Consider the following 26,732-nt stretch of genomic DNA (forward strand, 5'->3'; position numbering starts at 1 on the left):
TGATTCTCCCCTTTCCCCGTCTCTCTCTCTCTCGGTGATTCTCTCCTTCCCCCGTCTCTCGGTGATCCTCCCCTTTCCCCGTCTCTCTCTCTCTCGGTGATTCTCTCCTTTCCCCGTCTCTCTCTCACTCGGTGATTCTCTCCTTCCCCCGTCTCTCTCTCACTCGGTGATTCTCTCCTTCCCCCGTGTCTCTCTCTCTCGTGATTCTCTCCTTCCCCCGTCTCTCTCTCAGTGATTCTCTCCTTCCCCCGTCTCTCTGTCCGGTGATTCTCTCCTTCCCCCGTCTCTCTCTCTCTGATTCTCTCCTTCCTCCGTCTCTCTCTGATTCTCTCCTTCCCCCGTCTCTCTCGGTGATTCTCTCCTTCCCCCGAGTCTCTCTCTCTCTCACTCGGTGATTCTCTCCTTCCCCCGTGTCTCTCTCTCTCTCTGTAATTCTCTCCTTCCCCCGTCTCTCTCTCTGTGATTCTCCCCTTCCCCCGTCTCTCTCTCTGTGATTCTCCCCTTCCCCCGTCTCTCTCTCTGTGATTCTCCCCTTCCACCGTCTCTCGGTGATTCTCCCCTTCCCCCGTCTCTCGGTGATTCTCCCCTTCCCCCGTCTCTCGGTGATTCTCCCCTTCCCCCGTCTCTCGGTGATTCTCCCCTTCCCCCGTCTCTCGGTGATTCTCTCCTTCCCCCGTCTCTCTCCCTCTCTCTGTAATTCTCTCCTTCCCCCGTCTCTCTCTGTGATTCTCTCCTACTCCCGTCTCTATATCGCTGATTCAATCCTTCCCCCGTCTCTCTCTTGGTGATTCGCTCCTTCCCCCGTCTCTCTCTCTCGGTGATTCTCTCCTTCCTCCGTCTCTCTCTCTCTGTGATTCTCTCCTTCCCCCGTCTCTCTCTCTCTCTCGGTGATTCTCTCCTTCCCCCGTCTCTCTCTCTCGGTGATTCTCTCCTTCCCCCGTCTCTCTCTCTCGGTGATTCTCTCCTTCCTCCGTCTCTCTCTCTCTCGGTGATGCTCTCCTTCCCCCGTCTCTCTCTCTCTCTCGGTGAGTCTCTCCTTCCCCCGTCTCTCTCTCTCGGTGATTCTCTCCTTCCCCCGTCTCTCTCGGTGATTCTCTCCTTCCCCCGAGTCTCTCTCTCTCTCACTCGGTGATTCTCTCCTTCCCCGTGTCTCTCTCTCTCGGTGATTCTCTCCTTCCCCCGTCTCTCTCTCTGTGATTCTCCCCTTCCCCCGTCTCTCTCTCTGTCATTCTCCCCTTCCCCCGTCTCTCTCTCTGTGATACTCCCCTTCCCCCGTCTCTCTCTGTGATTCTCCCCTTCCCCCGTCTCTCGGTGATTCTCCCCTTCCCCCGTCTCTCGGTGATTCTCCCCTTCCCCCGTCTCTCGGTGATTCTCCCCTTCCCCCGTCTCTCTCTCTCTCGGTTATTCTCTCCTTCCCCCGTGTCTCTCTGTGATTCTCTCCTTCCCCCGTCTCTCTCCCTCTCTCTCTCTGTAATTCTCTCCTTCCCCCGTCTCTCTCTCTGTGATTCTCTCCAACTCCCGTCTCTCTATCGCTGATTCAATCCTTCCCCCGTCTCTCTCTTGGTGATTCGCTCCTTCCCCCGTCTCTCTCTCTCTGTGATTCTCTCCTTCCCCCGTCTCTCTCTCGGTGATTCTCTCCTTCCCCCGTCTCTCGCTCTCTCGGTGATTCTCTCCTTCCCCCGTCTCTCTCTCTCGGTGATTCTCTCCTTCCCCCGTCTCTCTCGGTGATTCTCTCCTTCCCCCGTCTCTCTCTCTCTCTCGGTGATTCTCTCCTTCCCCCGTCTCTCTCTCGGTGATTCTCTCCTTCCCCCGTCTCTCTCTCTCGGTGATTCTCTCCTTCCCCCGTCTCTCTCTCTCGGTGATTCTCTCCTTCCCCTGTCTCTCCCTCTCTCTCTCAGTGATTCTCTCCTTCCCCCGTCTCTCTCTCTCTGTGATTCTCTCCTTCCCCCGTCTCTCTCTCTCGGTGATTCTCTCCTTCCCCCGTCTCTCTCTCTCTGTGATTCTCTCCTTCCCCGGTCTCTCTCTCGGTGATTCTCTCCTTCCCCCGTCTCTCTCTCGGTGATTCTCTCCTTCCCCCGTCTCTCTCTCGGTGATGCGCTCCTTCCCCCGTCTCTCTCTCGCTGATGCGCTCCTTCCCCCGTCTCTCTCTCTCGGTGATTCTCTCCTTCCCCCGTGTCTCTCTCTCTCACTCGGTGATTCTCTCCTTCCCCCGTGTCTCTCTCTCTCACTCTGTGATTCTCTCCTTCCCCCGTGTCTCTCTCTGTGATTCTCTTCTTCCCCCGTCTCTCTCTCTGTGATTCTCTTCTTCCCCCGTCTCTCTCTCTGTGATTCTCTCCTTCCCCCGTCTCTCGGTGATTCTCCCCTTCCCTCGTCTCTCGGTGATTCTCCCCTTCCACCGTCTCTCGGTGATTCTCCCCTTCCCTCTCTCTGTGATTCTCTCCTTCCCCCGTCTCTCTCTCACTCTCGGTGATTCTCTCCTTTCCCCGTCTCTCTCTCACTCGGTGATTCTCTCCTTCCCCCGTCTCTCTCTCACTCGGTGATTCTCTCCTTCCCCCGTGTCTCTCTCTCTCGTGATTCTCTCCTTCCCCCGTCTCTCTCTCAGTGATTCTCTCCTTCCCCCGTCTCTCTGTCCGGTGATTCTCTCCTTCCCCCGTCTCTCTCTCTCTGATTCTCTCCTTCCTCCGTCTCTCTCTGATTCTCTCCTTCCCCCGTCTCTCTCGGTGATTCTCTCCTTCCCCCGTCTCTCTCTCTCGGTGATTCTCTCCTTCCTCCGTCTCTCTCTCTCTCGGTGATGCTCTCCTTCCCCCGTCTCTCTCTCTCTCTCTCGGTGAGTCTCTCCTTCCCCCGTCTCTCTCTCTCGGTGATTCTCTCCTTCCCCCGTCTCTCTCGGTGATTCTCTCCTTCCCCCGAGTCTCTCTCTCTCTCACTCGGTGATTCTCTCCTTCCCCGTGTCTCTCTCTCTCGGTGATTCTCTCCTTCCCCCGTCTCTCTCTCTGTCATTCTCCCCTTCCCCCGTCTCTCTCTCTGTCATTCTCCCCTTCCCCCGTCTCTCTCTCTGTGATACTCCCCTTCCCCCGTCTCTCTCTGTGATTCTCCCCTTCCCCCGTCTCTCGGTGATTCTCCCCTTCCCCCGTCTCTCGGTGATTCTTCCCTTCCCCCGTCTCTCGGTGATTCTCCCCTTCCCCCGTCTCTCTCGGTTATTCTCTCCTTCCCCCGTGTCTCTCTGTGATTCTCTCCTTCCCCCGTCTCTCTCCCTCTCTCTCTCTCTCTGTAATTCTCTCCTTCCCCCGTCTCTCTCTCTGTGATTCTCTCCTACTCCCGTCTCTCTATCGCTGATTCAATCCTTCCCCCGTCTCTCTCTTGGTGATTCGCTCCTTCCCCCGTCTCTCTCTCTCGGTGATTCTCTCCTTCCCCCGTCTCTCTCTCTCTCGGTGATTCTCTCCTTCCCCCGTCTCTCTCTCTCGGTGATTCTCTCCTTCCCCCGTCTCTCTCTCTCTCGGTGATTCTCTCCTTCCCCCGTCTCTCTCTCTCTCTCGGTGATTCTCTCCTTCCCCCGTCTCTCTCTCTCTCTCGGTGATTCTCTCCTTCCCCCGTCTCTCTCTCTCTCGGTGATTCTCTCCTTCCCCCGTCTCTCTCTCTCTGGGTGATTCTCTCCTTCCCCCGTCTCTCTCTCGGTGATTCTCTCCTTCCCCCGTCTCTCTCTCTTGGTGATTCTCTCCTTCCCCCGTCTCTCTCTCTCGGTGATTCTCTCCTTCCCCCGTCTCTCTCGGTGATTCTCTCCTTCCCCCGTCTCTCTCGGTGATTCTCTCCTTCCCCCGTCTCTCTCTCTGTGATTCTCTCCTTCCCCCGTCTCTCTCTCTGTGATTCTCTCCTTCCCCCGTCTCTCTCTCGCTGATTCGATCCTTCCCCCGTCTCTCTCTCGCTGATTCGCTCCTTCCCCCGTGTCTCTCTCTCTCACTCGGTGATTCTCTCCTTCTCCCGTGTCTCTCTCTCTCACTCGGTGATTCTCTCCTTCCCCCGTGTCTCTCTCTCTCACTCTGTGATTCTCTCCTTCCCCCGTGTCTCTCTCTGTGATTCTCTTCTTCCCCCGTCTCTCTCTCTGTGATTCTCTTCTTCCCCCGTCTCTCTCTCGGTGATTCTCTCCTTCCCCGTCTCTCTCTCTCTCTCACTGATTCTCTCCTTCCCCCGTCTCTCTCTCTCAGTGATTCTCTCCTTCCCCCGTCTCTCTCTCTCTGTGATTCTCTCCTTCCCCCGTCTCTCTCTCTCGGTGATTCTCTCCTTCCCCGTCTCTCTCTCTCGGTGATTCTCTCCTTCCCCCGTCTCTCTCTCTCTCTCGGTGATTCTCTCCTTTCCCCGTCTCTCTCTCTCTCGGTGATTCTCTCCTTTCCCCGTCTCTCTCTCTCTCGGTGATTCTCTCCTTTCCCCGTCTCTCTCTCTCTCGGTGATTCTCTCCTTTCCCCGTCTCTCTCTCTCTCTCTGTGATTCTCTCCTTCCCCCGTCTCTCTCTCTCGGTGATTCTCTCCTTCCCCCGTCTCTCTCTCTCGGTGATTCTCTCCTTCCCCCGTCTCTCTCTCTCTCTCGGTGATTCTCTCCTTTCCCCGTCTCTCTCTCTCTCGGTGATTCTCTCCTTTCCCCGTCTCTCTCTCTCACTCGGTGATTCTCTCCTTCCCCCGTCTCTCTCTCACTCGGTGATTCTCTCCTTCCCCCGTGTCTCTCTCTCTCTCGTGATTCTCTCCTTCCCCCGTCTCTCTCTCAGTGATTCTCTCCTTCCCCCGTCTCTCTGTCCGGTGATTCTCTCCTTCCCCCGTCTCTCTCTCTCTGATTCTCTCCTTCCTCCGTCTCTCTCTCTCTGATTCTCTCCTTCCCCCGTCTCTCTCGGTGATTCTCTCCTTCCCCCGAGTCTCTCTCTCTCTCACTCGGTGATTCTCTCCTTCCCCCGTGTCTCTCTCTCTCTCTGTGATTCTCTCCTTCCCCCGTCTCTCTCTCTGTGATTCTCCCCTTCCCCCGTCTCTCTCTCTGTGATTCTCCCCTTCCCCCGTCTCTCTCTCTGTGATTCTCCCCTTCCCCCGTCTCTCTCTCTGTGATTCTCCCCTTCCCCCGTCTCTCTCTCTGTGATTCTCCCCTTCCACCGTCTCTCGGTGATTCTCCCCTTCCCCCGTCTCTCGGTGATTCTCCCCTTCCCCCGTCTCTCGGTGATTCTCCCCTTCCCCCGTCTCTCGGTGATTCTCCCCTTCCCCCGTCTCTCGGTGATTCTCCCCTTCCCCCGTCTCTCTCTCTCGGTTATTCTCTCCTCCCCCCGTGTCTCTCTGTGATTCTCTCCTTCCCCCGTCTCTCTCCCTCTCTCTGTAATTCTCTCCTTCCCCCGTCTCTCTCTCTGTGATTCTCTCCTACTCCCGTCTCTCTATCGCTGATTCAATCCTTCCCCCGTCTCTCTCTTGGTGATTCGCTCCTTCCCCCGTCTCTCTCTCTCGGTGATTCTCTCCTTCCCCCGTCTCTCTCTCTCGGTGATTCTCTCCTTCCCCCGTCTCTCTCTCTCGGTGATTCTCTCCTTCCCCCGTCTCTCTCTCGGTGATTCTCTCCTTCCCCCGTCTCTCTCTCTCGGTGATTCTCTCCTTCCCCCGTCTCTCTCTCTCGGTGATTCTCTCCTTCCCCCGTCTCTCTCTCTCTCGGTGATTCTCTCCTTCCCCCGTCTCTCTCTCTCTCGGTGATTCTCTCCTTCCCCGTCTCTCTCTCTCTCTCGGTGATTCTCTCCTTCCCCCGTCTCTCTCGGTGATTCTCTCCTTCCCCCGTCTCTCTCTCTCGGTGATTCTCTCCTTCCCCCGTCTCTCTCTCTCGGTGATTCTCTCCTTCCCCCGTCTCTCTCTCTCGGTGATTCTCTCCTTCCCCCGTCTCTCTCTCTCTGTGATTCTCTCCTTCCCCCGTCTCTCTCTCTCTCTCGGTGATTCTCTCCTTCCCCCGTCTCTCTCTCTCTCTCGGTGATTCTCTCCTTCCCCCGTCTCTCTCTCTCGGTGATTCTCTCCTTCCCCCGTCTCTCTCTCTCGGTGATTCTCTCCTTCCCCCGTCTCTCTCTCGGTGATTCTCTCCTTCCCCCGTCTCTCTCGGTGATTCTCTCCTTCCCCCGTCTCTCTCTCGGTGATTCTCTCCTTCCCCCGTCTCTCTCTCTCAGTGATTCTCTCCTTCCCCCGTCTCTCTCTCTGTGATTCTCTCCTTCCCCCGTCTCTCTCTGTGATTCTCTCCTTCCCCCGTCTCTCTGTGATTCTCCCCTTCCCCCGTTTCTCGGTGATTCTGTCCTTCCCCCGTCTCTCTCTCTCTGTTATTCTCTCCTTCCCCCGTGTCTCTCTCTCTCTGTGATTCTCTCCTTCCCCCGTCTCTCTCGGTGATTCTCTCCTTCCCCCGTCTCTCTGTGATTCTCCCCTTCCCCCGTTTCTCGGTGATTCTGTCCTTCCCCCGTCTCTCTCTCTCTGTTATTCTCTCCTTCCCCCGTGTCTCTCTCTCTCTCTGTGATTCTCTCCTTCCCCCGTCTCTCTCGGTGATTCTCTCCTTCCCCCGTCTCTCTCCCTCTCTGTAATTCTCTCCTTCCCCCGTCTCTCTCTCTCGGTGATTCTCTCCTTCCCCCGTCTCTCTCTCGGTGATTCTCTCCTTCCCCCGTCTCTCTCTCTCGGTGATTCTCTCCTTCCCCCGTCTCTCTCTCTCGGTGATTCTCTCCTTCCCCCGTCTCTCCCTCTCTCTCGGTGATTCTCTCCTTCCCCCGTCTCTCTCTCTCGGTGATTCTCTCCTTCCCCCGTCTCTCTCTCTCGGTGATTCTCTCCTTCCCCCGTCTCTCTCTCTCTCGGTGATTCTCTCCTTCCCCCGTCTCTCTCTCTCTCGGTGATTCTCTCCTTCCCCCGTCTCTCTCTCTCTCGGTGATTCTCTCCTTCCCCCGTCTCTCTCTCTCTCGGTGATTCTCTCCTTCCCCCGTCTCTCTCTCTCTCTCGGTGATTCTCTCCTTCCCCCGTCTCTCTCTCTCTCTCGGTGATTCTCTCCTTCCCCCGCCTCTCTCTCGGTGATTCTCTCCTTCCCCCGTCTCTCTCTCGGTGAGTCTCTCCTTCCCCCGTCTCTCTCTCTCGGTGATTCTCTCCTTCCCCCGTCTCTCTCTCTCGGTGATTCTCTCCTTCCCCCGTCTCTCTCTCTCTCGGTGATTCTCTCCTTCCCCCGTCTCTCTCTCTCTCTCGGTGAGTCTCTCCTTCCCCCGTCTCTCTCTCTCTCTCGGTGAGTCTCTCCTTCCCCCGTCTCTCTCTCTCTCGGTGAGTCTCTCCTTCCCCCGTCTCTCTCTCTCTCGGTGATTCTCTCCTTCCCCCGTCTCTCTCTCTCGGTGATTCTCTCCTTCCCCCGTCTCTCTCTCTCGGTGATTCTCTCCTTCCCCCGTCTCTCCCTCTCGGTGATTCTCTCCTTCCCCCGTCTCTCCCTCTCGGTGATTCTCTCCTTCCCCCGTCTCTCTCTCTCGGTGATTCTCTCCTTCCCCCGTCTCTCTCTCTCGGTGATTCTCTCCTTCCCCCGTCTCTCTCTCTCGGTGATTCTCTCCTTCCCCCGTCTCTCTCTCTCTCGGTGATTCTCTCCTTCCCCCGTCTCTCTCGGTGATTCTCTCCTTCCCCCGTCTCTCTCTCTCTCTCGGTGATTCTCTCCTTCCCCCGCCTCTCTCTCGGTGATTCTCTCCTTCCCCCGTCTCTCTCTCGGTGATTCTCTCCTTCCCCCGTCTCTCTCTCTCGGTGAGTCTCTCCTTCCCCCGTCTCTCTCTCTCTCGGTGAGTCTCTCCTTCCCCCGTCTCTCTCTCTCTCGGTGATTCTCTCCTTCCCCCGTCTCTCTCTCTCTCTGTGATTCTCTCCTTCCCCCGTGTCTCTCTCTCTCTCTGTGATTCTCTCCTTTCCCCGTCTCTCTCGGTGATTCTCTCCTTCCCCCGTCACTCTCGGTGATTCTCTCCTTCCCCCGTCTCTCTCCCTCTCTGTAATTCTCTCCATCCCCCGTCTCTCTCTCTCGGTGATTCTCTCCTTCCCCCGTCTCTCTCTCTCTCGGTGATTCTCTCCTTCCCCCGTCTCTCTCTCTCTCGGTGATTCTCTCCTTCCCCCGTCTCTCTCCCTCTCTCTGTGATTCTCTCCTTCCCCCGTCTCTCTGTGATTCTCTCCTTCCCCCGTCTCCCTCTCTGTGATTCTCTCCTTCCCCCGTCTCTCTCTCTGTGATTCTCCCCTTCCCCCGTCTCTCGGTGATTCTCCCCTTCCCCCGTCTCTCGGTGATTCTCCCCTTCCCCCGTCTCTCTCTCGGTTATTCTCTCCTTCCCCCGTGTCTCTCTCTCTCTCTGTGATTTTCTCCTTCCCCCGTCTCTCTCGGTGATTCTCTCCTTCCCCCGTCTCTCTCCCTGTAATTCTCTCCTTCCCCCGTCTCTCTCTCTGTGATGGTCTCCTTCCCCCGTCTCTCTCGGTGATGCTCTCCTTCCCCCGTCTCTCTCTCTTGGTGATTCTCTCCTTCCCGTCTCTCTCTCTTGGTGATTCTCTCCTTCCCCCGTCTCTCTCTCTCGGTGATAATCTCCTTCCCCCGTCTCTCTCTCTGTGATCCTCTCCTTCCCCCGTCTCTCTCTCTGTGATTCTCTCCTTCCCCCGTCTCTCTCTCTGTGATTCTCTCCAACTCCCGTCTCTCTATCGCTGATTCAATCCTTCCCCCGTCTCTCTCTTGGTGATTCGCTCCTTCCCCCGTCTCTCTCTCTCTGTGATTCTCTCCTTCCCCCGTCTCTCTCTCGGTGATTCTCTCCTTCCCCCGTCTCTCGCTCTCTCGGTGATTCTCTCCTTCCCCCGTCTCTCTCTCTCGGTGATTCTCTCCTTCCCCCGTCTCTCTCGGTGATTCTCTCCTTCCCCCGTCTCTCTCTCTCTCTCGGTGATTCTCTCCTTCCCCCGTCTCTCTCTCGGTGATTCTCTCCTTCCCCCGTCTCTCTCTCTCGGTGATTCTCTCCTTCCCCCGTCTCTCTCTCTCGGTGATTCTCTCCTTCCCCTGTCTCTCCCTCTCTCTCTCAGTGATTCTCTCCTTCCCCCGTCTCTCTCTCTCTGTGATTCTCTCCTTCCCCCGTCTCTCTCTCTCGGTGATTCTCTCCTTCCCCCGTCTCTCTCTCTCTGTGATTCTCTCCTTCCCCCGTCTCTCTCTCGGTGATTCTCTCCTTCCCCCGTCTCTCTCTCGGTGATTCTCTCCTTCCCCCGTCTCTCTCTCGGTGATGCGCTCCTTCCCCCGTCTCTCTCTCGCTGATGCGCTCCTTCCCCCGTCTCTCTCTCTCGGTGATTCTCTCCTTCCCCCGTGTCTCTCTCTCTCACTCGGTGATTCTCTCCTTCCCCCGTGTCTCTCTCTCTCACTCTGTGATTCTCTCCTTCCCCCGTGTCTCTCTCTGTGATTCTCTTCTTCCCCCGTCTCTCTCTCTGTGATTCTCTTCTTCCCCCGTCTCTCTCTCTGTGATTCTCTCCTTCCCCCGTCTCTCGGTGATTCTCCCCTTCCCTCGTCTCTCGGTGATTCTCCCCTTCCACCGTCTCTCGGTGATTCTCCCCTTCCCTCTCTCTGTGATTCTCTCCTTCCCCCGTCTCTCTCTCACTCTCGGTGATTCTCTCCTTTCCCCGTCTCTCTCTCACTCGGTGATTCTCTCCTTCCCCCGTCTCTCTCTCACTCGGTGATTCTCTCCTTCCCCCGTGTCTCTCTCTCTCGTGATTCTCTCCTTCCCCCGTCTCTCTCTGTGATTCTCTCCTTCCCCCGTCTCTCTGTCCGGTGATTCTCTCCTTCCCCCGTCTCTCTCTCTCTGATTCTCTCCTTCCTCCGTCTCTCTCTGATTCTCTCCTTCCCCCGTCTCTCTCGGTGATTCTCTCCTTCCCCCGTCTCTCTCTCTCGGTGATTCTCTCCTTCCTCCGTCTCTCTCTCTCTCGGTGATGCTCTCCTTCCCCCGTCTCTCTCTCTCTCTCTCTCGGTGAGTCTCTCCTTCCCCCGTCTCTCTCTCTCGGTGATTCTCTCCTTCCCCCGTCTCTCTCGGTGATTCTCTCCTTCCCCCGAGTCTCTCTCTCTCTCACTCGGTGATTCTCTCCTTCCCCGTGTCTCTCTCTCTCGGTGATTCTCTCCTTCCCCCGTCTCTCTCTCTGTCATTCTCCCCTTCCCCCGTCTCTCTCTCTGTCATTCTCCCCTTCCCCCGTCTCTCTCTCTGTGATACTCCCCTTCCCCCGTCTCTCTCTGTGATTCTCCCCTTCCCCCGTCTCTCTCTGTGATTCTCCCCTTCCCCCGTCTCTCGGTGATTCTTCCCTTCCCCCGTCTCTCGGTGATTCTCCCCTTCCCCCGTCTCTCTCGGTTATTCTCTCCTTCCCCCGTGTCTCTCTGTGATTCTCTCCTTCCCCCGTCTCTCTCCCTCTCTCTCTCTCTCTGTAATTCTCTCCTTCCCCCGTCTCTCTCTCTGTGATTCTCTCCTACTCCCGTCTCTCTATCGCTGATTCAATCCTTCCCCCGTCTCTCTCTTGGTGATTCGCTCCTTCCCCCGTCTCTCTCTCTCGGTGATTCTCTCCTTCCCCCGTCTCTCTCTCTCTCGGTGATTCTCTCCTTCCCCCGTCTCTCTCTCTCGGTGATTCTCTCCTTCCCCCGTCTCTCTCTCTCTCGGTGATTCTCTCCTTCCCCCGTCTCTCTCTCTCTCTCGGTGATTCTCTCCTTCCCCCGTCTCTCTCTCTCTCTCGGTGATTCTCTCCTTCCCCCGTCTCTCTCTCTCTGGGTGATTCTCTCCTTCCCCCGTCTCTCTCTCGGTGATTCTCTCCTTCCCCCGTCTCTCTCTCTTGGTGATTCTCTCCTTCCCCCGTCTCTCTCTCTCGGTGATTCTCTCCTTCCCCTGTCTCTCCCTCTCTCTCTCAGTGATTCTCTCCTTCCCCCGTCTCTCTCTCTCGGTGATTCTCTCCTTCCCCCGTCTCTCTCTCTCTGTGATTCTCTCCTTCCCCCGTCTCTCTCCCGGTGATTCTCTCCTTCCCCCGTCTCTCTCTCGGTGATTCTCTCCTTCCCCCGTCTCTCTCTCGGTGATTCTCTCCTTCCCCCGTCTCTCTCTCGCTGATGCGCTCCTTCCCCCGTCTCTCTCTCTCGGTGATTCTCTCCTTCCCCCGTGTCTCTCTCTCTCACTCGGTGATTCTCTCCTTCCCCCCGTGTCTCTCTCTCTCACTCTGTGATTCTCTCCTTCCCCCGTGTCTCTCTCTGTGATTCTCTTCTTCCCCCGTCTCTCTCTCTGTGATTCTCTTCTTCCCCCGTCTCTCTCTCTGTGATTCTCTCCTTCCCCCGTCTCTCGGTGATTCTCCCCTTCCCTCGTCTCTCGGTGATTCTCCCCTTCCCCCGTCTCTCGGTGATTCTCCCCTTCCCTCTCTCGGTGATTCTCTCCTTCCCCCGTCTCTCTCTCGGTGATTCTCTCCTTCCCCCGTCTCTCTCTCTCGGTGATTCTCTCCTTCCCCCGTCTCTCTCTCGGTGATTCTCTCCTTCCCCCGTCTCTCTCTCTCGGTGATTCTCTCCTTCCCCCGTCTCTCTCTCTCGGTGATTCTCTCCTTCCCCCGTCTCTCTCGGTGATTCTCTCCTTCCCCCGTCTCTCTCGGTGATTCTCTCCTTCCCCCGTCTCTCTCTCTGTGATTCTCTCCTTCCCCCGTCTCTCTCTCTGTGATTCTCTCCTTCCCCCGTCTCTCTCTCGCTGATTCGATCCTTCCCCCGTCTCTCTCTCGCTGATTCGCTCCTTCCCCCGTGTCTCTCTCTCTCACTCGGTGATTCTCTCCTTCTCCCGTGTCTCTCTCTCTCACTCGGTGATTCTCTCCTTCCCCCGTGTCTCTCTCTCTCACTCTGTGATTCTCTCCTTCCCCCGTGTCTCTCTCTGTGATTCTCTTCTTCCCCCGTCTCTCTCTCTGTGATTCTCTCCTTCCCCCGTCTCTCTCTCTCGGTGATTCTCTCCTTCCCCCGTCTCTCTCTCTCTGTGATTCTCTCCTTCCCCCGTCTCTCTCTCTCTGTGATTCTCTCCTTCCCCCGTCTCTCTCTCTCGGTGATTCTCTCCTTCCCCCGTCTCTCTCTCGCTGATTCGCTCCTTCCCCCGTCTCTCTCTCGGTGATTCTCTCCTTCCCCCGTGTCTCTCTCTCTCACTCGGTGATTCTCTCCTTCCCCCGTGTCTCTCTCTCTCACTCGGTGATTCTCTCCTTCCCCCGTGTCTCTCTCTCTCACTCGGTTATTCTCTCCTTCCCCCGTCTCTCTCTCTCTGTGATTCTCTTCTTCCCCCGTCTCTCTCTCTGTGATTCTCTCCTTCCCCCGTCTCTCGGTGATTCTCCCTTTCCCTCGTCTCTCGGTGATTCTCCCCTTCCCCCGTCTCTCGGTGATTCTCCCCTTCCCTCTCTCTGTGATTCTCTCCTTCCCCCGTCTCTCTCTCTCGGTGATTCTCTCCTTCCCCCGTCTCTCTCTCGGTGATTCTCTCCTTCCCCGTCTCTCTCTCTCTCTCACTGATTCTCTCCTTCCCCCGTCTCTCTCTCTCAGTGATTCTCTCCTTCCCCCGTCTCTCTCTCTCTGTGATTCTCTCCTTCCCCCGTCTCTCTCTCTCGGTGATTCTCTCCTTCCCCGTCTCTCTCTCTCGGTGATTCTCTCCTTCCCCCGTCTCTCTCTCTCTCTCGGTGATTCTCTCCTTTCCCCGTCTCTCTCTCTCTCGGTGATTCTCTCCTTTCCCCGTCTCTCTCTCTCTCGGTGATTCTCTCCTTTCCCCGTCTCTCTCTCTCTCGGTGATTCTCTCCTTTCCCCGTCTCTCTCTCTCTCTCTGTGATTCTCTCCTTCCCCCGTCTCTCTCTCTCGGTGATTCTCTCCTTCCCCCGTCTCTCTCTCTCGGTGATTCTCTCCTTCCCCGTCTCTCTCTCTCTCTCGGTGATTCTCTCCTTTCCCCGTCTCTCTCTCTCTCGGTGATTCTCTCCTTTCCCCGTCTCTCTCTCACTCGGTGATTCTCTCCTTCCCCCGTCTCTCTCTCACTCGGTGATTCTCTCCTTCCCCCGTGTCTCTCTCTCTCTCGTGATTCTCTCCTTCCCCCGTCTCTCTCTCAGTGATTCTCTCCTTCCCCCGTCTCTCTGTCCGGTGATTCTCTCCTTCCCCCGTCTCTCTCTCTCTGATTCTCTCCTTCCTCCGTCTCTCTCTCTCTGATTCTCTCCTTCCCCCGTCTCTCTCGGTGATTCTCTCCTTCCCCCGAGTCTCTCTCTCTCTCACTCGGTGATTCTCTCCTTCCCCCGTGTCTCTCTCTCTCTCTGTGATTCTCTCCTTCCCCCGTCTCTCTCTCTGTGATTCTCCCCTTCCCCCGTCTCTCTCTCTGTGATTCTCCCCTTCCCCCGTCTCTCTCTCTGTGATTCTCCCCTTCCCCCGTCTCTCTCTCTGTGATTCTCCCCTTCCCCCGTCTCTCTCTCTGTGATTCTCCCCTTCCACCGTCTCTCGGTGATTCTCCCCTTCCCCCGTCTCTCGGTGATTCTCCCCTTCCCCCGTCTCTCGGTGATTCTCCCCTTCCCCCGTCTCTCGGTGATTCTCCCCTTCCCCCGTCTCTCTCTCTCGGTTATTCTCTCCTCCCCCCGTGTCTCTCTGTGATTCTCTCCTTCCCCCGTCTCTCTCCCTCTCTCTGTAATTCTCTCCTTCCCCCGTCTCTCTCTCTGTGATTCTCTCCTACTCCCGTCTCTCTATCGCTGATTCAATCCTTCCCCCGTCTCTCTCTTGGTGATTCGCTCCTTCCCCCGTCTCTCTCTCTCGGTGATTCTCTCCTTCCCCCGTCTCTCTCTCTCGGTGATTCTCTCCTTCCCCCGTCTCTCTCTCTCGGTGATTCTCTCCTTCCCCCGTCTCTCTCTCGGTGATTCTCTCCTTCCCCCGTCTCTCTCTCTCGGTGATTCTCTCCTTCCCCCGTCTCTCTCTCTCGGTGATTCTCTCCTTCCCCCGTCTCTCTCTCTCTCGGTGATTCTCTCCTTCCCCCGTCTCTCTCTCTCTCGGTGATTCTCTCCTTCCCCGTCTCTCTCTCTCTCTCGGTGATTCTCTCCTTCCCCCGTCTCTCTCGGTGATTCTCTCCTTCCCCCGTCTCTCTCTCTCGGTGATTCTCTCCTTCCCCCGTCTCTCTCTCTCGGTGATTCTCTCCTTCCCCCGTCTCTCTCTCTCTCGGTGATTCTCTCCTTCCCCCGTCTCTCTCTCTCGGTGATTCTCTCCTTCACCCGTCTCTCTCTCTCGGTGATTCTCTCCTTCCCCCGTCTCTCTCTCTCGGTGATTCTCTCCTTCCCCCGTCTCTCTCTCTCGGTGATTCTCTCCTTCCCCCGTCTCTCTCTCTCGGTGATTCTCTCCTTCCCCGTCTCTCTCTCTCGGTGATTCTCTCCTTCCCCCGTCTCTCTCTCTCGGTGATTCTCTCCTTCCCCCGTCTCTCTCTCTCGGTGATTCTCTCCTTCCCCCGTCTCTCTCTCTCGGTGATTCTCTCCTTCCCCCGTCTCTCTCTCTCGGTGATTCTCTCCTTCCCCCGTCTCTCTCTCTCGGTGATTCTCTCCTTCCCCCGTCTCTCTCTCTCGGTGATTCTCTCCTTCCCCCGTCTCTCTCTCTCTCGGTGATTCTCTCCTTCCCCCGTCTCTCTCTCTCTCGGTGATTCTCTCCTTCCCCCGTCTCTCTCTCTCGGTGATTCTCTCCTTCCCCCGTCTCTCTCTCTCGGTGATTCTCTCCTTCCCCCGTCTCTCTCTCTGTGATTCTCTCCTTCCCCCGTCTCTCTCTCTGTGATTCTCTCCTTCCCCCGTCTCTCTCTCTCGGTGATTCTCTCCTTCCCCCGTCTCTCTCTCTCGGTGATTCTCTCCTTCCCCTGTCTCTCCCTCTCTCTCTCAGTGATTCTCTCCTTCCCCCGTCTCTCTCTCTCTCGGTGATTCTCTCCTTCCCCCGTCTCTCGCTCGGTGATTCTCTCCTTCCCCCGTCTCTCTCTCGGTGATTCTCTCCTTCCCCCGTCTCTCTCTCGGTGATGCTCTCCTTCCCCCGTCTCTCTCTCTCGGTGATTCTCTCCTTCCCCCGTGTCTCTCTCTCTCACTCGGTGATTCTCTCCTTCCCCCGTGTCTCTCTCTCTCTCACTCGGTGATTCTCTCCTTCCCCCGTGTCTCTCTCTCTCACTCTGTGATTCTCTCCTTCCCCCGTGTCTCTCTCTGTGATTCTCTTCTTCCCCCGTCTCTCTCTCTGTGATTCTCTTCTTCCCCCGTCTCTCTCTGTGATTCTCTCCTTCCCCCGTCTCTCTCTCGGTGATTCTCTCCTTCCCCCGTCTCTCTCTCGGTGATGCTCTCCTTCCCCCGTCTCTCTCTCTCGGTGATTCTCTCCTTCCCCCGTGTCTCTCTCTCTCACTCGGTGATTCTCTCCTTCCCCCGTGTCTCTCTCTCTCTCACTCGGTGATTCTCTCCTTCCCCCGTGTCTCTCTCTCTCACTCTGTGATTCTCTCCTTCCCCGTGTCTCTCTCTGTGATTCTCTTCTTCCCCCGTCTCTCTCTCTGTGATTCTCTCCTTCCCCCGTCTCTCGGTGATTCTCCCTTTCCCTCGTCTCTCGGTGATTCTCCCCTTCCCCCGTCTCTCGGTGATTCTCCCCTTCCCTCTCTCTGTGATTCTCTCCTTCCCCCGTCTCTCTCTCTCGGTGATTCTCTCCTTCCCCCGTCTCTCTCTCGGTGATTCTCTCCTTCCCCGTCTCTCTCTCTCTCTCACTGATTCTCTCCTTCCCCCGTCTCTCTCTCTCAGTGATTCTCTCCTTCCCCCGTCTCTCTCTCTCTGTGATTCTCTCCTTCCCCCGTCTCTCTCTCTCGGTGATTCTCTCCTTCCCCGTCTCTCTCTCTCGGTGATTCTCTCCTTTCCCGTCTCTCTCTCTCTCTGTGATTCTCTCCTTCCCCCGTCTCTCTCTCTCGGTGATTCTCTCCTTCCCCCGTCTCTCTCTCTCGGTGATTCTCTCCTTCCCCCGTCTCTCTCTCTCTCTCGGTGATTCTCTCCTTTCCCCGTCTCTCTCTCTCTCGGTGATTCTCTCCTTTCCCCGTCTCTCTCTCACTCGGTGATTCTCTCCTTCCCCCGTCTCTCTCTCACTCGGTGATTCTCTCCTTCCCCGTGTCTCTCTCTCTCTCGTGATTCTCTCCTTCCCCCGTCTCTCTCTCAGTGATTCTCTCCTTCCCCCGTCTCTCTGTCCGGTGATTCTCTCCTTCCCCCGTCTCTCTCTCTCTGATTCTCTCCTTCCTCCGTCTCTCTCTCTCTGATTCTCTCCTTCCCCCGTCTCTCTCGGTGATTCTCTCCTTCCCCCGAGTCTCTCTCTCTCTCACATCGGTGATTCTCTCCTTCCCCCGTGTCTCTCTCTCTCTCTGTGATTCTCTCCTTCCCCCGTCTCTCTCTCTGTGATTCTCCCCTTCCCCCGTCTCTCTCTCTGTGATTCTCCCCTTCCCCCGTCTCTCTCTCTGTGATTCTCCCCTTCCCCCGTCTCTCTCTCTGTGATTCTCCCCTTCCCCCGTCTCTCTCTCTGTGATTCTCCCCTTCCACCGTCTCTCGGTGATTCTCCCCTTCCCCCGTCTCTCGGTGATTCTCCCCTTCCCCCGTCTCTCGGTGATTCTCCCCTTCCCCCGTCTCTCGGTGATTCTCCCCTTCCCCCGTCTCTCTCTCTCGGTTATTCTCTCCTCCCCCCGTGTCTCTCTGTGATTCTCTCCTTCCCCCGTCTCTCTCCCTCTCTCTGTAATTCTCTCCTTCCCCCGTCTCTCTCTCTGTGATTCTCTCCTACTCCCGTCTCTCTATCGCTGATTCAATCCTTCCCCCGTCTCTCTCTTGGTGATTCGCTCCTTCCCCCGTCTCTCTCTCTCGGTGATTCTCTCCTTCCCCGTCTCTCTCTCTCGGTGATTCTCTCCTTCCCCCGTCTCTCTCTCTCGGTGATTCTCTCCTTCCCCCGTCTCTCTCTCGGTGATTCTCTCCTTCCCCCGTCTCTCTCTCTCGGTGATTCTCTCCTTCCCCCGTCTCTCTCTCTCGGTGATTCTCTCCTTCCCCCGTCTCTCTCTCTCTCGGTGATTCTCTCCTTCCCCCGTCTCTCTCTCTCTCGGTGATTCTCTCCTTCCCCGTCTCTCTCTCTCTCTCGGTGATTCTCTCCTTCCCCCGTCTCTCTCGGTGATTCTCTCCTTCCCCCGTCTCTCTCTCTCGGTGATTCTCTCCTTCCCCCGTCTCTCTCTCTCGGTGATTCTCTCCTTCCCCCGTCTCTCTCTCTCTCGGTGATTCTCTCCTTCCCCCGTCTCTCTCTCTCGGTGATTCTCTCCTTCACCCGTCTCTCTCTCTCGGTGATTCTCTCCTTCCCCCGTCTCTCTCTCTCGGTGATTCTCTCCTTCCCCCGTCTCTCTCTCTCGGTGATTCTCTCCTTCCCCCGTCTCTCTCTCTCGGTGATTCTCTCCTTCCCCCGTCTCTCTCTCTCGGTGATTCTCTCCTTCCCCCGTCTCTCTCTCTCGGTGATTCTCTCCTTCCCCCGTCTCTCTCTCTCGGTGATTCTCTCCTTCCCCCGTCTCTCTCTCTCGGTGATTCTCTCCTTCCCCCGTCTCTCTCTCTCGGTGATTCTCTCCTTCCCCCGTCTCTCTCTCTCGGTGATTCTCTCCTTCCCCCGTCTCTCTCTCTCTCGGTGATTCTCTCCTTCCCCCGTCTCTCTCTCTCTCGGTGATTCTCTCCTTCCCCCGTCTCTCTCTCTCGGTGATTCTCTCCTTCCCCGTCTCTCTCTCTCGGTGATTCTCTCCTTCCCCCGTCTCTCTCTCTGTGATTCTCTCCTTCCCCCGTCTCTCTCTCTGTGATTCTCTCCTTCCCCCGTCTCTCTCTCTCGGTGATTCTCTCCTTCCCCCGTCTCTCTCTCTCGGTGATTCTCTCCTTCCCCTGTCTCTCCCTCTCTCTCTCAGTGATTCTCTCCTTCCCCCGTCTCTCTCTCTCTCGGTGATTCTCTCCTTCCCCCCGTCTCTCGCTCGGTGATTCTCTCCTTCCCCCGTCTCTCTCGGTGATTCTCTCCTTCCCCCGTCTCTCTCTCGGTGATGCTCTCCTTCCCCCGTCTCTCTCTCTCGGTGATTCTCTCCTTCCCCCGTGTCTCTCTCTCTCACTCGGTGATTCTCTCCTTCCCCCGTGTCTCTCTCTCTCTCACTCGGTGATTCTCTCCTTCCCCCGTGTCTCTCTCTCTCACTCTGTGATTCTCTCCTTCCCCCGTGTCTCTCTCTGTGATTCTCTTCTTCCCCCGTCTCTCTCTCTGTGATTCTCTTCTTCCCCCGTCTCTCTCTGTGATTCTCTCCTTCCCCCGTCTCTCTCTCGGTGATTCTCTCCTTCCCCCGTCTCTCTCTCGGTGATGCTCTCCTTCCCCCGTCTCTCTCTCTCGGTGATTCTCTCCTTCCCCCGTGTCTCTCTCTCTCACTCGGTGATTCTCTCCTTCCCCCGTGTCTCTCTCTCTCTCACTCGGTGATTCTCTCCTTCCCCCGTGTCTCTCTCTCTCACTCTGTGATTCTCTCCTTCCCCCGTGTCTCTCTCTGTGATTCTCTTCTTCCCCCGTCTCTCTCTCTGTGATTCTCTCCTTCCCCCGTCTCTCGGTGATTCTCCCTTTCCCTCGTCTCTCGGTGATTCTCCCCTTCCCCCGTCTCTCGGTGATTCTCCCCTTCCCTCTCTCTGTGATTCTCTCCTTCCCCCGTCTCTCTCTCTCGGTGATTCTCTCCTTCCCCCGTCTCTCTCTCGGTGATTCTCTCCTTCCCCCGTCTCTCTCTCTCTCTCACTGATTCTCTCCTTCCCCCGTCTCTCTCTCTCAGTGATTCTCTCCTTCCCCCGTCTCTCTCTCTCTGTGATTCTCTCCTTCCCCCGTCTCTCTCTCTCGGTGATTCTCTCCTTCCCCGTCTCTCTCTCTCGGTGATTCTCTCCTTTCCCCGTCTCTCTCTCTCTCTGTGATTCTCTCCTTCCCCCGTCTCTCTCTCTCGGTGATTCTCTCCTTCCCCCGTCTCTCTCTCTCGGTGATTCTCTCCTTCCCCCGTCTCTCTCTCTCTCTCGGTGATTCTCTCCTTTCCCCGTCTCTCTCTCTCTCGGTGATTCTCTCCTTTCCCCGTCTCTCTCTCACTCGGTGATTCTCTCCTTCCCCCGTCTCTCTCTCACTCGGTGATTCTCTCCTTCCCCCGTGTCTCTCTCTCTCTCGTGATTCTCTCCTTCCCCCGTCTCTCTCTCAGTGATTCTCTCCTTCCCCCGTCTCTCTGTCCGGTGATTCTCTCCTTCCCCCGTCTCTCTCTCTCTGATTCTCTCCTTCCTCCGTCTCTCTCTCTCTGATTCTCTCCTTCCCCCGTCTCTCTCGGTGATTCTCTCCTTCCCCCGAGTCTCTCTCTCTCTCACTCGGTGATTCTCTCCTTCCCCCGTGTCTCTCTCTCTCTCTGTGATTCTCTCCTTCCCCCGTCTCTCTCTCTGTGATTCTCCCCTTCCCCCGTCTCTCTCTCTGTGATTCTCCCCTTCCCCCGTCTCTCTCTCTGTGATTCTCCCCTTCCCCCGTCTCTCTCTCTGTGATTCTCCCCTTCCCCCGTCTCTCTCTCTGTGATTCTCCCCTTCCACCGTCTCTCGGTGATTCTCCCCTTTCCCCCGTCTCTCGGTGATTCTCCCCTTCCCCCGTCTCTCGGTGATTCTCCCCTTCCCCCGTCTCTCGGTGATTCTCCCCTTCCCCCGTCTCTCTCTCTCGGTTATTCTCTCCTCCCCCCGTGTCTCTCTGTGATTCTCTCCTTCCCCCGTCTCTCTCCCTCTCTCTGTAATTCTCTCCTTCCCCCGTCTCTCTCTCTGTGATTCTCTCCTACTCCCGTCTCTCTATCGCTGATTCAATCCTTCCCCCGTCTCTCTCTTGGTGATTCGCTCCTTCCCCCGTCTCTCTCTCTCGGTGATTCTCTCCTTCCCCCGTCTCTCTCTCTCGGTGATTCTCTCCTTCCCCCGTCTCTCTCTCTCGGTGATTCTCTCCTTCCCCCGTCTCTCTCTCTCGGTGATTCTCTCCTTCCCCCGTCTCTCTCTCGGTGATTCTCTCCTTCCCCCGTCTCTCTCTCTCGGTGATTCTCTCCTTCCCCCGTCTCTCTCTCTCGGTGATTCTCTCCTTCCCCCGTCTCTCTCTCTCTCGGTGATTCTCTCCTTCCCCCGTCTCTCTCTCTCTCGGTGATTCTCTCCTTCCCCGTCTCTCTCTCTCTCTCGGTGATTCTCTCCTTCCCCCGTCTCTCTCGGTGATTCTCTCCTTCCCCCGTCTCTCTCTCTCGGTGATTCTCTCCTTCCCCCGTCTCTCTCTCGGTGATTCTCTCCTTCCCCCGTCTCTCTCTCTCTCGGTGATTCTCTCCTTCCCCCGTCTCTCTCTCTCGGTGATTCTCTCCTTCACCCGTCTCTCTCTCTCGGTGATTCTCTCCTTCCCCCGTCTCTCTCTCTCGGTGATTCTCTCCTTCCCCCGTCTCTCTCTCTCGGTGATTCTCTCCTTCCCCCGTCTCTCTCTCTCGGTGATTCTCTCCTTCCCCCGTCTCTCTCTCTCGGTGATTCTCTCCTCCCCCGTCTCTCTCTCTCGGTGATTCTCTCCTTCCCCGTCTCTCTCTCTCGGTGATTCTCTCCTTCCCCCGTCTCTCTCTCTCGGGATTCTCTCCTCCCCCCGTCTCTCTCTCTCGGTGATTCTCTCCTTCCCCCGTCTCTCTCTCTCGGTGATTCTCTCCTTCCCCCGTCTCTCTCTCTCTCGGTGATTCTCTCCTTCCCCCGTCTCTCTCTCTCTCGGTGATTCTCTCCTTCCCCCGTCTCTCTCTCTCTCGGTGATTCTCTCCTTCCCCCGTCTCTCTCTCTCGGTGATTCTCTCCTTCCCCCGTCTCTCTCTCTCGGTGATTCTCTCCTTCCCCCGTCTCTCTCTCTGTGATTCTCTCCTTCCCCCGTCTCTCTCTCTGTGATTCTCTCCTTCCCCCGTCTCTCTCTCTCGGTGATTCTCTCCTTCCCCCGTCTCTCTCTCTCGGTGATTCTCTCCTTCCCCTGTCTCTCCCTCTCTCTCTCAGTGATTCTCTCCTTCCCCCGTCTCTCTCTCTCTCTCGGTGATTCTCTCCTTCCCCCGTCTCTCGCTCGGTGATTCTCTCCTTCCCCGTCTCTCTCTCGGTGATTCTCTCCTTCCCCCGTCTCTCTCTCGGTGATGCTCTCCTTCCCCCGTCTCTCTCTCTCGGTGATTCTCTCCTTCCCCCGTGTCTCTCTCTCTCACTCGGTGATTCTCTCCTTCCCCCGTGTCTCTCTCTCTCACTCGGTGATTCTCTCCTTCCCCCGTGTCTCTCTCTCTCACTCTGTGATTCTCTCCTTCCCCCGTGTCTCTCTCTGTGATTCTCTTCTTCCCCCGTCTCTCTCTCTGTGATTCTCTTCTTCCCCCGTCTCTCTCTGTGATTCTCTCCTTCCCCCGTCTCTCTCTCGGTGATTCTCTCCTTCCCCCGTCTCTCTCTCGGTGATGCTCTCCTTCCCCCGTCTCTCTCTCTCGGTGATTCTCTCCTTCCCCCGTGTCTCTCTCTCTCACTCGGTGATTCTCTCCTTCCCCCGTGTCTCTCTCTCTCTCACTCGGTGATTCTCTCCTTCCCCCGTGTCTCTCTCTCTCACTCTGTGATTCTCTCCTTCCCCCGTGTCTCTCTCTGTGATTCTCTTCTTCCCCGTCTCTCTCTCTGTGATTCTCTTCTTCCCCCGTCTCTCTCTGTGATTCTCTTCTTCCCCCGTCTCTCTCTCTATGATTCTCTTCTTCCCCCGTCTCTCTCTCTATGATTCTCTCCTTCCCCCGTCTCTCGGTGATTCTCCCCTTCCCTCGTCTCTCGGTGATTCTCCCCTTCCCCCGTCTCTCGGTGATCCTCCCCTTCCCTCTCTCTGTGATTCTCTCCTTCCCCCGTCTCTCTCTCTCGGTGATTCTCCTTCCCCCGTCTCTCTCTCTCGGTGATTCTCTCCTTCCCCCGTCTCTCTCTCTCTGTGATTCTCTCCTTCCCCCGTCTCTCTCTCTCTCTCGGTGATTCTCTCCTTCCCCCGTCTCTCTCTCTCTCTCGGTGATTCTCTCCTTCCCCCGTCTCTCTCTCTCGGTGATTCTCTCCTTCCCCCGTCTCTCTCTCTCGGTGATTCTCTCCTTCCCCCGTCTCTCTCTCGGTGATTCTCTCCTTCCCCCGTCTCTCTCGGTGATTCTCTCCTTCCCCCGTCTCTCTCTCGGTGATTCTCTCCTTCCCCCGTCTCTCTCTCTGTGATTCTCTCCTTCCCCCGTCTCTCTCTCTGTGATTCTCTCCTTCCCCCGTCTCTCTCTCTGTGATTCTCTCCTTCCCCCGTCTCTCTGTGATTCTCCCCTTCCCCCGTTTCTCGGTGATTCTGTCCTTCCCCCGTCTCTCTCTCTCTGTTATTCTCTCCTTCCCCCGTGTCTCTCTCTCTCTGTGATTCTCTCCTTCCCCCGTCTCTCTCGGTGATTCTCTCCTTCCCCCGTCTCTCTGTGATTCTCCCCTTCCCCCGTTTCTCGGTGATTCTGTCCTTCCCCCGTCTCTCTCTCTCTGTTATTCTCTCCTTCCCCCGTGTCTCTCTCTCTCTCTGTGATTCTCTCCTTCCCCCGTCTCTCTCGGTGATTCTCTCCTTCCCCCGTCTCTCTCCCTCTCTGTAATTCTCTCCTTCCCCCGTCTCTCTCTCTCGGTGATTCTCTCCTTCCCCCGTCTCTCTCTCGGTGATTCTCTCCTTCCCCCGTCTCTCTCTCTCGGTGATTCTCTCCTTCCCCCGTCTCTCTCTCTCGGTGATTCTCTCCTTCCCCCGTCTCTCCCTCTCTCTCGGTGATTCTCTCCTTCCCCCGGTCTCTCTCTCTCGGTGATTCTCTCCTTCCCCCGTCTCTCTCTCTCGGTGATTCTCTCCTTCCCCCGTCTCTCTCTCTCTCGGTGATTCTCTCCTTCCCCCGTCTCTCTCTCTCTCGGTGATTCTCTCCTTCCCCCGTCTCTCTCTCTCTCGGTGATTCTCTCCTTCCCCCGTCTCTCTCTCTCTCGGTGATTCTCTCCTTCCCCCGTCTCTCTCTCTCTCTCGGTGATTCTCTCCTTCCCCCGTCTCTCTCTCTCTCTCGGTGATTCTCTCCTTCCCCCGCCTCTCTCTCGGTGATTCTCTCCTTCCCCCGTCTCTCTCTCGGTGAGTCTCTCCTTCCCCCGTCTCTCTCTCTCGGTGATTCTCTCCTTCCCCCGTCTCTCTCTCTCGGTGATTCTCTCCTTCCCCCGTCTCTCTCTCTCTCGGTGATTCTCTCCTTCCCCCGTCTCTCTCTCTCTCTCGGTGAGTCTCTCCTTCCCCCGTCTCTCTCTCTCTCTCGGTGAGTCTCTCCTTCCCCCGTCTCTCTCTCTCTCTCGGTGAGTCTCTCCTTCCCCCGTCTCTCTCTCTCTCGGTGATTCTCTCCTTCCCCCGTCTCTCTCTCTCGGTGATTCTCTCCTTCCCCCGTCTCTCTCTCTCGGTGATTCTCTCCTTCCCCCGTCTCTCCCTCTCGGTGATTCTCTCCTTCCCCCGTCTCTCCCTCTCGGTGATTCTCTCCTTCCCCCGTCTCTCTCTCTCGGTGATTCTCTCCTTCCCCCGTCTCTCTCTCTCGGTGATTCTCTCCTTCCCCCGTCTCTCTCTCTCGGTGATTCTCTCCTTCCCCCGTCTCTCTCTCTCTCGGTGATTCTCTCCTTCCCCCGTCTCTCTCGGTGATTCTCTCCTTCCCCCGTCTCTCTCTCTCTCTCGGTGATTCTCTCCTTCCCCCGCCTCTCTCTCGGTGATTCTCTCCTTCCCCCGTCTCTCTCTCGGTGATTCTCTCCTTCCCCCGTCTCTCTCTCTCGGTGAGTCTCTCCTTCCCCCGTCTCTCTCTCTCTCGGTGAGTCTCTCCTTCCCCCGTCTCTCTCTCTCTCGGTGATTCTCTCCTTCCCCCCGTCTCTCTCTCTCTCGGTGATTCTCTCCTTCCCCCGTGTCTCTCTCTCTCTCTGTGATTCTCTCCTTTCCCCGTCTCTCTCGGTGATTCTCTCCTTCCCCCGTCTCTCTCGGTGATTCTCTCCTTCCCCCGTCTCTCTCCCTCTCTGTAATTCTCTCCATCCCCCGTCTCTCTCTCTCGGTGATTCTCTCCTTCCCCCGTCTCTCTCTCTCTCTCGGTGATTCTCTCCTTCCCCCGTCTCTCTCTCTCTCGGTGATTCTCTCCTTCCCCCGTCTCCCTCTCTGTGATTCTCTCCTTCCCCCGTCTCTCTCTCTGTGATTCTCCCCTTCCCCCGTCTCTCGGTGATTCTCCCCTTCCCCCGTCTCTCGGTGATTCTCCCCTTCCCCCCGTCTCTCTCTCGGTTATTCTCTCCTTCCCCCGTGTCTCTCTCTCTCTGTGATTTTCTCCTTCCCCCGTCTCTCTCGGTGATTCTCTCCTTCCCCCGTCTCTCTCCCTGTAATTCTCTCCTTCCCCCGTCTCTCTCTCTGTGATGGTCTCCTTCCCCCGTCTCTCTCGGTGATGCTCTCCTTCCCCCGTCTCTCTCTCTTGGTGATTCTCTCCTTCCCGTCTCTCTCTCTTGGTGATTCTCTCCTTCCCCCGTCTCTCTCTCTCGGTGATAATCTCCTTCCCCCGTCTCTCTCTCTCTGTGATCCTCTCCTTCCCCCGTCTCTCTCTCTGTGATTCTCTCCTTCCCCCGTCTCTCTCTTGGTGATTCTCTCCTTCCCCCGTCTCTCTCTCTCGGTGATTCTCTCCTTCCCCCGTCTCTCTCTCTCTCGGTGATTCTCTCCTTCCCCCGTCTCTCTCTCTCTCGGTGATTCTCTCCTTCCCCCGTCTCTCTCTCTCAGTGATTCTCTCCTTCCCCCGTCTCTCTCTCTCGGTGATTCTCTCCTTCCCCCGTTTCTCTCTATTTATACCCGAGTGCCCATCCCCCGCTGTATATACAAGTGTAAGCTCTGCGGATCAGTTCCTACCTTGTTTTCCTGAGAAGTCTCGTTGATGTTTAGAGAGTAGATGGCGCAGGGGGTGCTTGGGATCTGGGCGCGGATGTCTCCGTTTATCTGACAGTGGTTGATATGTGGAGCCTGTCCAGCACAGAGGATCTGGAGACGAGAGACGTATGAGACAGGACAGGGGGGCGGGCAGTGTGGAGGAGGGGGGACAGTGAGGAGGAGGAGGGGGTTAGCGAGGAGGAGGAGGGGGGTAGCGAGGAGGAGGAGGAGGGGGGTAGCGAGGAGGAGGAGGAGGAGGGGGGTAGCGAGGAGGAGGAGGAGGAGGGGGGTAGCGAGGAGGAGGAGGATAGTGATAAGGAGGGGGTAGCCTGGGATTATTACGCACCATGTCTTGATAAAACATGACTTGCTGCTGGCTCTCTTGGATTGGAAAGATGGTGGCCGGGGTGACGGAGCGGAGGTGCCATAGCGATAACATGGGACCCCCGCCACACACCTGTAGGAGACATTGAAAGTGACAGCCTAACACACTATGGACTACCCCCAGCTCAGTATCCCCACCCCTGCAGTACTCAGCAACCCCACCCCCGCAGTACTCAGCAACCCCACCCCCGCAGTACTCAGCAACCCCACCCCCGCAGTACACACCATCCAGTCGGAGTCTGTGGCCACGCAGCTGATCCACTTCCCGTATTGCGGCCGCGCACACTCCTAGGAGAAACACAGGGGGGGGGGGGGTGAGATATTGAAACTGGGCGAGGCAAAGATGATGGGGCGGAGCTTACCTCATATTTATACACCTCAATCTTGTGCGTCTGAGACCCCGTCCTGAGATCTGTGGGGGAGGGATGAAAGCATGAGGAGGATGAGGAGACGTGGTGCCAGCACACAGGAGCCCCCCATACTCACCCCACATCCTGACCGAGCCGTCCTCACTGCCGGACACGCACTCCCTCTGCTGCTCCCGCAGGGACAGGCAGTGGATGTAATCTTCATGGCCCTGGAGGTCCAACTGCACGAGGAAATGAGGGAGGAACATTACAGACCACCCATCATCCGGGGACCCCCGCGTCATACAGGCCTGTAGAGTGGGGGAGGAGCAGGAACCCCCTGACGCCGAGTCACAATATATAAAGCAACATGATGACATCACCGCGCCGGTACGTTACATAATAACCTCCTGCTCCAGCTCCTCGGGGGAGGGTACGGGGGTGGTTTGACTTACTGTGAACGTCCCCGACTCCAGGTCCATGGCGTGAATGTGACAACTTCCTCCACCGAGCAGCAGAGAATTATCCTGTGTGGGGGAGAAGGATGTGACAATGTGTGGGGGGGCACGCTATGTCCAATCAGGGGCTCAGCAGCAGATATATACAGGGGTCCCCAGCTGTGGGGGAGGGGTGCGGCTCCCACCTTCTGGTTGAGGATGAGGCTGTTGATCTCTGGAGTCTCCAGGCTGCTCCTAGAGACAGAAGGTGAGGAGGTCAGTGTGGGGGGGCAGTGTGAGCGGGGCATGTGGGGGAGGAGGAGAATGAGGGAGGGACAGTGTGGGGGAAGGGGGGGTAGTGTGAGGGAAGGGGGGGGACAGTGTGGGGGAGGAGGTGGTCAGTGTGGGGGGGACAGTGGACAGTGCGGGGGGGGGGACAGTGCGGGGGGGGGACAGTGCGGGGGGGGACAGTGCGGGGGGGGGACAGTGCGGGGGTGGACGACAGTGCGGGGGGGTGGACGACAGTGCGGGGGGGTGGACGACAGTGCGGGGGGGGCGACGACGACGACAGTGCGGGGGACGACGACGACAGTGCGGGGGACGACGACGACAGTGCGGGACGACGACGACGGTGCGGGGGGGGGACGACG

At 57.1% G+C, this 26,732-nt stretch overlaps 1 protein-coding gene across 1 annotated transcript in view; it reads right to left on the reverse strand.

The window, feature by feature from the left end:
* Positions 1-26,390, reverse strand: part of THOC6 (THO complex subunit 6) — a 40,820-nt gene extending 14,430 nt beyond the window's left edge. The window contains exons 1-7 of the mRNA XM_075831653.1: positions 26,289-26,390; positions 26,101-26,172; positions 25,785-25,887; positions 25,661-25,710; positions 25,524-25,586; positions 25,261-25,371; positions 24,897-25,025 (exon numbers count right to left, since the gene is read on the reverse strand). Coding sequence (XP_075687768.1) covers positions 24,897-25,025; positions 25,261-25,371; positions 25,524-25,586; positions 25,661-25,710; positions 25,785-25,887; positions 26,101-26,172; positions 26,289-26,390 — 630 coding nt within the window. The remainder of the gene's footprint in view (positions 1-24,896; positions 25,026-25,260; positions 25,372-25,523; positions 25,587-25,660; positions 25,711-25,784; positions 25,888-26,100; positions 26,173-26,288) is intronic.
* Between the last annotated feature and the right edge of the window lie 342 nt (positions 26,391-26,732).

The sequence above is a fragment of the Rhinoderma darwinii genome, chromosome 6 (assembly GCF_050947455.1).
Source record: "Rhinoderma darwinii isolate aRhiDar2 chromosome 6, aRhiDar2.hap1, whole genome shotgun sequence".
Taxonomy (NCBI): domain Eukaryota; kingdom Metazoa; phylum Chordata; class Amphibia; order Anura; family Rhinodermatidae; genus Rhinoderma; species Rhinoderma darwinii.